Source organism: Perca flavescens, chromosome 5 (genome assembly GCF_004354835.1).
Source record: "Perca flavescens isolate YP-PL-M2 chromosome 5, PFLA_1.0, whole genome shotgun sequence".
Lineage (NCBI taxonomy): Eukaryota > Metazoa > Chordata > Actinopteri > Perciformes > Percidae > Perca > Perca flavescens.
In genome coordinates this window covers 41289637-41298681 of record NC_041335.1, presented here as the reverse complement: position 1 = coordinate 41298681, position 9045 = coordinate 41289637, and the positions used below count along the sequence as shown (strand labels likewise).

The 9045-nt window shown below is 44.3% G+C and overlaps 1 protein-coding gene across 1 annotated transcript in view; it reads right to left on the bottom strand.

The window, feature by feature from the left end:
• Positions 1-828: 828 nt before the first annotated feature.
• LOC114556397 (rap guanine nucleotide exchange factor 1) overlaps positions 829-9045 on the bottom strand; it is a 36326-nt gene continuing 28109 nt past the window's right edge. Inside the window, exons 18-23 of the mRNA XM_028579330.1 lie at positions 7971-8065; positions 7452-7530; positions 5765-5866; positions 4786-4883; positions 1835-1975; positions 829-1441 (exon numbers count right to left, since the gene is read on the bottom strand). Of these exons, the coding sequence (XP_028435131.1) occupies positions 1306-1441; positions 1835-1975; positions 4786-4883; positions 5765-5866; positions 7452-7530; positions 7971-8065 (651 nt within the window). The 3' untranslated portion in view covers positions 829-1305. The remainder of the gene's footprint in view (positions 1442-1834; positions 1976-4785; positions 4884-5764; positions 5867-7451; positions 7531-7970; positions 8066-9045) is intronic.

The window sequence follows — 9045 nt, the reverse complement described above, 5'->3', positions numbered from 1 at the left end:
ATACGTCTTTCTGTGTGTATTAATATGTCTTTCTGTGTGTACATGGGTATATTAATACGTGTGTACATGGGTATATTTTGTCAGAATCATGTATAATCTTCGTAGTGGAGACACAAACAAACATGTTAAACATTACAACACCAAATATACACTCATAGTTTGTGTATATTTGTATATATGTATATGTGTTGACATCATCGTAAAAATGACTCAAAGTTCAAACTTAAAACAAATGACAGAAAGAGAAACTGTACGTTTGGTTTTAATGACAACAATTAGGAGGTCTGTCTGCGCTGACTCTGAGACTCTCTGGGGGTCCCAGACCCCTTGTTGAAGATCCCTTTACCAGACAGACAGACAGGCAGACAGACAGGTTAGAGAGACAGACAGACAGACAGACGGAGAGACATACAGGTTAGAGAGACAGACAGACAGACAGGTTAGACCAACTCATTTTCCCAGAGGGCCACACTGTAAAAAGAGAATCCCACCGAGGGCCAGACATGGAGAGGTGATTGATGTGCTTTTGTTACTGCATGTCACTTTTTCTTCATTTCTGTTGTTTTTGTGGCTTTCTCAGACATTTGTCACCTTTTTGTAAATTTGTGGCTTTTTCAGACATTTTTGTTGACATGAAGCCCTACAGAAGTCATCTAAAGAGTTCCTTAGCCATCGTCTCAGAGTCGGCAAATCTGCCAAATTACAGTTTAAAAAACCCTTTCCTGTGTTTCTGGTTTGGAGCACAACTAGGAGGGCCAAAATTTATTGTGAACCCAAATTGATATACGGGCCGGATCTAAATCGGCAAGGGGCCGGATTTGGCCCGCGAGCCTTGAGTTTGACACATGTGGGTTAGACAGACAGACAGACAGACAGACAGACAGACAGACAGACAGACTGTAAAGGGGGATTTCTGCGGTGGTATCTGATGCTGAGAAACACTGACCAAATACTGACCAAGCGTCAGTATGTTACTAGTGAGAACAGGTTGTCTTTGTGGGTCATCTCTGATTGGCTCGTGGGGTGTTGTCTTTGTGGGTCATCTCTGATTGGCTCGTGGGGTGTTGTCTTTGTGGGTCATCTCTGATTGGCTCGTGGGGTGTTGTCTTTGTGGGTCATCTCTGATTGGCTCGTGGGGTGTTGTCTTTGTCAGTCCTCTCTGATTGGCTCGTGGGGTGTTGTCTTTGTGGGTCATCTCTGATTGGCTCGTAGGGTGTTGTCTTTGTCGGTCATCTCTGATTGGCTCGCGGGGTGTTGTCTTTGTGGGTCATCTCTGATTGGCTCGCGGGGTGTTGTCTTTGTCGGTCATCTCTGATTGGCTCGTGGGGTGTTGCGTGGGCGGAGCCTCAGAGAGAGTTCCCACAACGCCTCCTCGGCCAGGTGATCGCTGAAGTCGTTGAAGAAGGAAGTGATGTCATCATCAGGCTGCAGAGAGTACCGACTGCAGAGAGACAGACAGGTTTTACTCCAGAGAGAGAAACAGGTTTTACTCCAGAGAGAGAGACAGGTTTTACTCCAGAGAGACAGGTTTTACTCCAGAGAGAGACAGACAAGTTTTACTCCAGAGAGACAGGTTTTACTCCAGAGAGAGAGACAGGTTGTACTCCAGAGAGACAGACAGGTTTTACTCCAGAGAGAGACAGACAGGTTGTACTCTAGAGAGACAGACAGGTTTTACTCCAGACAGAGACAGACAGGTTTTACTCCAGAGAGACAGACAGACAGGCTGTACTCCAGAGAGACAGACAGGTTTTACTCCAGAGAGAGACAGACAGGTTTTACTCCAGAGAGGGACAGACAGGTTGTACTCTAGAGAGACAGACAGGTCACTCACACTTGCTGGTAGCTCCTCAGCGTGTCCAAGATGTTGAACTGCTGCCAGCGTTTGGAGAAGTTGACCTTTGAACCCTGTGATGTCATCACCGTGTCAGGATTCCCCAGGTGGACGAAGGTCAAGTCCTGAAGGATCAAACCCCTTGGCAGACAGACAGGTGAGAGAGAGAGAGAGAGACAGACAGGTTCACTGGGGTGTGAACAGGGTAAAAACCTGCAGGGGGAGTCCCCCATTTCTGGTCTACAGGCTCTGCCCCCCCTAATCTACAGTTATAGTGGGGTATAAGGGTATTAACCTACAGGTAGGGTATATATAGTGGGGTATAAGGGTATTAACCTACAGGTAGGGTATATATAGTGGGGTACAAGGGTATTAACCTACAGGTAGGGTATATATAGTGGGGTATAAGGGTATTAACCTACAGGTAGGGTATATATAGTGGGGTATAAGGGTATAAGGGTATTAACCTACAGGTAGGGTATATATAGTGGGGTATAAGGGTATTAACCTACAGGTAGGGTATATGTAGTGGGATTTTAAGGGTATTAACCTACAGGTAGGGTATATATAGTGGGGTATAAGGGTATTAACCTACAGGTAGGGTATATATAGTGGGGTATAAGGGTATTAACCTACAGGTAGGGTATATATAGTGGGGTATAAGGGTATTAACCTACAGGTAGGGTATATATAGTGGGGTATAAGGGTATAAGGGTATTAACCTACAGGTAGGGTATATATAGTGGGGTATAAGGCTATTAACCTACAGGTAGGGTATATGTAGTGGGATATAAGGGTATTAACCTACAGGTAGGGTATATATAGTGGGGTATAAGGGTATTAACCTACAGGTAGGGTATACATAGTGGGGTATAAGGGTATTAACCTACAGGTAGGGTATATATAGCGGGGGTATAAGGGTATTAACCTACAGGTAGGGTATATATAGGGGGTATAAGGGCATTAACCTACAGGTAGGGTATATATAGTGGGGTATAAGGGTATTAACCTACAGGTAGGGTATATATAGTGGGGTATAAGGGTATTAACCTACAGGTAGGGCATATATAGTGGGGTATAAGGGTATTAACCTACAGGTAGGGTATATATAGTGGGGTATAAGGGTATTAATCTACAGGTAGGGTATATATAGTGGGGTATAAGGGTATTAACCTACAGGTAGGGTATATGTAGTGGGGTATAAGGGTATTAACCTACAGGTAGGGTATATGTAGTGGGGTATAAGGGTATTAACCTACAGGTAGGGTATATGTAGTGGGATATAAGGGTATTAACCTACAGGTAGGGTATATATAGTGGGGTATAAGGGTATTAACCTACAGGTAGGGTATATATAGTGGGGTATAAGGGTATTAACCTACAGGTAGGGTATATATAGTGAGGTATAAGGGTATTAACCTACAGGTAGGGTATATATAGTGGGGTATAAAATTATATTAACCTACAGGTAGGGTATATATAGTGGGGTATAAAGGTATTAACCTACAGGTTGGGTATATATAGTGGGGTATAAGGGTATTAACCTACAGGTAGGGTATATATAGTGGGGTATAAGGGTATTAACCTACAGGTAGGGTATATATAGTGGGGTATAAGGGTATTAACCTACAGGTAGGGTATATATAGTGGGGTATAAGGGTATTAACCTACAGGTAGGGTATATATAGTGGGGTATAAGGGTATTAACCTACAGGTAGGGTATATATAGTGGGGTATAAGGGTATTAACCTACAGGTAGGGTATATATAGTGGGGTATAAGGGTATTAATCTACAGGTAGGGTATATATAGTGGGGTATAAGGGTATTAACCTACAGGTAGGGTATATATAGTGGGGTATAAGGGTATAAACCTACAGGTAGGGTATATATAGTGGGGTATAAGGGTATTAACCTACAGGTAGGGTATATATAGTGGGGTATAAGGGTATTAACCTACAGGTAGGGTATATATAGTGGGGTATAAGGGTATAAGGGTATTAACCTACAGGTAGGGTATATATAGTGGGGTATAAGGCTATTAACCTACAGGTAGGGTATATGTAGTGGGATATAAGGGTATTAACCTACAGGTAGGGTATATATAGTGGGGTATAAGGGTATTAACCTACAGGTAGGGTATACATAGTGGGGTATAAGGGTATTAACCTACAGGTAGGGTATATATAGCGGGGTATAAGGGTATTAACCTACAGGTAGGGTATATATAGTGGGGTATAAGGGTATTAACCTACAGGTAGGGTATATATAGTGGGGTATAAGGGTATTAACCTACAGGTAGGGTATATATAGTGGGGTATAAGGGTATTAATCTACAGGTAGGGCATATATAGTGGGGTATAAGGGTATTAACCTACAGGTAGGGTATATATAGTGGGGTATAAGGGTATTAACCTACAGGTAGGGTATATATAGTGGGGTATAAGGGTATTAACCTACAGGTAGGGTATATATAGTGAGGTATAAGGGTATTAACCTACAGGTAGGGTATATATAGTGGGGTATAAGGGTATTAACCTACAGGTAGGGTATATATAGTGGGGTATAAGGGTATTAACCTACAGGTTGGGTATATATAGTGGGGTATAAGGGTATTAACCTACAGGTAGGGTATATATAGTGGGGTATAAGGGTATTAACCTACAGGTAGGGTATATATAGTGGGGTATAAGGGTATTAACCTACAGGTAGGGTATATATAGTGGGGTATAAGGGTATTAACCTACAGGTAGGGTATATATAGTGGGGTATAAGGGTATTAACCTACAGGTAGGGTATATATAGTGGGGTATAAGGGTATTAACCTACAGGTAGGGTATATATAGTGGGTATAAGGGTATTAACCTACAGGTAGGGTATATATATAGTGGGGTATAAGGGTATTAACCTACAGGTAGGGTATATACAGTGGGGTATAAGGGTATTAACCTACAGGTAGGGTATACAGGGAGGTTCCACTTCAGCCAGAGCTGCCCTGTATGCTCTGAAAGATGACGAGCTGTCGATCAGAGAGCTGTACTCCTCCAGAGCCTAAAACACACAAACACACAAACTGTCTGAGACACATACTGTACATCACTGGTGTCAAACTCAAGGCTCGCGGGCCAAATCCGGCCCCTTGCAGGTTTAGATCTGGCCCGTATATCAATTTGGGTTCACAATAAATTTTGGCCCTCCTAGTTGTGCTCCAAACCAAAAACACAGGAAGGGGTTTTTTAAACTGTAATTAGCTGACATCCAAAGCACAATTTGGCAGATTTGCCGACTCTGAGACTCTGAGACTCTGAGACTCTGAGACATTCCCCCAGAAGACGAGAGAGAGTTTAATATTCAGGCTGAGAAACTGGTTGTTGTTAAAAAATGTAATCATTGTTTTGCTTGATTTGCTAAATTCTCTGATGGGAGAAACTCTTTTGATGACTTTTGTAGGGCTTTGTGTCAACAAAAATGTCGGAAAAAAGGAAATAAATTACAAAAAGATGACAAAATGTCTGAGAAAAAAAACGTTGGAACAATAACAACAAGAAAAAAGCTACCAAAATGTTTAAAATAAAGTGACATGCAGTAACAAAAGCACGTCAATAACGTCTACATGTCTGGCCCTTGGTGTGATTCTCTTTTTCCAGTGTGGCCCTCTGGGAAAATGAGTTTGAGCCCCCTGCTGTAGATAATGCATTCATCAGTCTGAGTCATTTTCTTTATGCTAGAACAGGTCAGCTTGTTAGATATGAATATTAGTGTCTTCTCTCCTCTGGGACAGGACACTGAAGATCTCTGAGTTGTGGACAAAACAAGACATGTGATGACGTCGTCTTGGGCTTTTTGGGAAACACTGATCCTCATTTTAGAGACGGAACAACTAACCCCTCCTAAGTATTATTGTTATTGTCTGATGAGTAAATCAAACGGACCTCTGCTGTGTTCCTCTGCCAGTCGAGTCGTCGCAGGGGGGCGGAGTCCAGCCCCGACAGGATGGACAGGTACGAATTAAAGTTGTTCAGCTTCCTCAGGTGCTGCAGACACACACACACACACACGCACACACGAAGATGACTTGCTTTAGAAGTGTTGACAATCAGAACCATTTCCTCTTTAGCATTTAGCTTAGCACAGCGCCACCATAACCATAAACAACACCGGCTTGGCCTCCCCAGCTCCACCCTGTCATCCAAATCTCGTCACTTCTGGTTCCAAAGAACCGAGATAGTGACGCAGTCCCCAAACTGCTGCCATAACATATGTTATGACTATATGACTATGGATCAAAACAAACAAAGAGCTGGGTGTGAGCTTCTCAGAGCCCGAGTGACCTCACTGGACATTAAGTAAGAAGGCTCACATCCCCCTGCAGAAGAGCTGGATCAAGCGGAAAGGAGCTGATCTCAGTCCCCTGGTTAAGAGTCTGAGGGTTAACCTTAGGCAGAAAAGAGGGATTCAGCCAGAGAGACATGCAAGTGTCTTCATCCTTCCATCTCAAACATTCCTCACTAATGGATAGAGCATGCTTACCCTCCTAGCAGAACATCTAGCCAAGAGGAAAGCCCTTCTGTGAGACAGAAACCTAAGGGTGGCCTGTTCTATGTGTTCATAAGGAGCTTGAATCAAGGCCTTCAGCAGCAAGTGTAGCTCCCATGAAGGAGACCTGGGGGACCTGTATGGATGTCTGTATGCCCCTTTAATGAATTGGGACACCAAGGGATGTCTTGCCACCGTAACACCACCCACAGCCTCATGGAAGAGGGATACAGCAGAAGTGTACACCTTAATGGTGCTAGCTGCCCTCCCCGAGTCCAGTGGCTGGATCTTCCTGCCTACTGCGACACCATCCCGAGGACACCCTCCACTTCTGGACATAGTTAGAACGAGCGTAGGGAGTCTGCAGGACTGCCTCATCTAACCCCTGAGAGAGGGACTGAGAAGGGGCCGAGCCCAGAGCTGCAAGACGGCCGGCTCCAGCCCCCTCTGCAGGCCCAAGGGAACAACAGCCCCTGAAACTGAACCGACTCCACCTGCCTGCCCAGCTGGAGTCGGTCCAGCAGGGTCAGGATGTTCAGCACCCTCTGAGCAGTAAGAGATGCCAACATTGTGAAGGAATTCAGGCAAAGACCCACAAAGACTGCCTGCTGCCTTAGCTCGAGGTGAAACCCAGGGACTGGACTTGTAAGACAAGGGTCCTCGTGTTCTCTGCGACTTGGCCGGGAGACGGAGCAGAAATAAATAAGGAGGGACTTTCATCCCTGACAGCCCCTACCACCTGGGTAAACACCCTTGGGGAGAGGGACAGGCCAAATGGGAGCACCTTGAACTGGTACGCTTGTCCCTGGAAAGCAAACCGAAGAAAAGGCCAGTGGTCTGGGCGGATGGGCAGCTTTCAGATCTATGGATCTTTATCTATGGATTCCAAGACCTGATTTGTCGGTCTGAGTGAGGTTGAAATACATCGGTTATTTCTACAGTGTTCAGTAACTGGAGCCAGATCATCTTCATCTGGGTGATTAAAGATGCTGAAAGTACATGTTTCCACCTGTTTACCTGTGTGTGTGTGTCCACCTGTGTGTGTATTCAGGTGTGTGTGTGTGTGTGTGTGTGTGTGTTTACCTTCATGATCTTCAGGAACTTCAGCAGCAGTTTCTCTCGGTCATGAGGTTTGTCCTGAAGGATAATGACAGAACGAACCCTGAAACACACACACACACACACACACACACACACACACACACACACACACACACACACACACACACACACACACACACACACAGACACACTTTTTGTCATTCTGTCATTGTGTCACTGATGGATGGAATTATAGTGTAAATAAAGTACTCTTTTTGCCGGGGTGTCTGTGTGTGTGTGTGTGTGTGTGTGTGTGTGTGTGTGTGTGTGTGTGTGTGTGTGTGTGTGTGTGTGTGTGTGTGTGTGTGTGTGTGTGTGTGTGTGTGTGTGTGTGTGTGTGTGTGTGTGTGTGTGTGTGTGTGTGTGTGTGTGTGTGTGTGTGTGTGTGTGTGTGTGTGTGTGTGTGTGTGTGTGTGTGTGTGTGTGTGTGTGTGTGTGTGTGTGTGTGTGTGTGTGTGTGTGTGTGTGTGTGTGTGTGTGTGTGTCTGTGTGTGTGTGTACCAGAAGGAGACGTTGTTGAAGTGTTGAGTAAACTCTGTCAGGTTTGGACTCTTCTCCTCATTCTGTTCTTTAGACCACAGCAACACCTCTGGAAGCTATACAGGTTAGAGACAGACAGGGTAGAGACAGACAGGGTAGAGACAGACAGGTTAGAGACACACAGGTTAGAGACTGACAGGGTAGAGACAGACAGGGTAGAGACACACAGGTTAGAGACAGACAGGGTAGAGACAGACAGGGTAGAGACAGACAGGTTCGAGACACACAGGTTAGAGACTGACAGGGTAGAGACAGACAGGTTCGAGACAGACAGGTTAGGGACTGTTCGTTATTTATAAGGGGCCACCGGAGGAGTTTTGGGACCTTTAGCCAAAATAGACAGGACCCTCCCCTCACCAGTAAAAAGATTTCTATGACCCTCCAAAACGATTTTGAAAAAAAGGGGGGGTCATTTCAATAGATTTACTCATTAACATTGTTATAGTGGGGGCCATTTCAGTAGATTTACTCACTAACATTGTTATAGTGGGGGGCCATTTCAGTAGATTTACTCACTAACATTGTTATAGTGGGGGCCATTTCAGTAGATTTACTCACTAACATTGTTATAGTGGGGGCCATTTCAGTAGATTTACTCACTAACATTGTTATAGTGGGGGCCATTTCTGTAGATTTACTCACTAACATTGTTATAGTGGGGGGGCCATTTCAGTAGATTTATTCACTAACATTGTTATAGTGGGGGCCATTTCAGTAGATTTACTCACTAACATTGTTATAGTGGGGGCCATTTCAGTAGATTTACTCACTAACATTGTTATAGTGGGGGGCCATTTCAGTAGATTTATTCACTAACATTGTTATAGTGGGGGGCATTTCAGTAGATTTACTCACTAACATTGTTATAGTGGGGGCCATTTCAGTAGATTTACTCACTAACATTGTTATAGTGGGGGGGCCATTTCAGTAGATTTACTCACTAACATTGTTATAGTGGGGGCCATTTCAGTAGATTTACTCACTAACATTGTTATAGTGGGGGCCATTTCAGTAGATTTACTCACTAACATTGTTA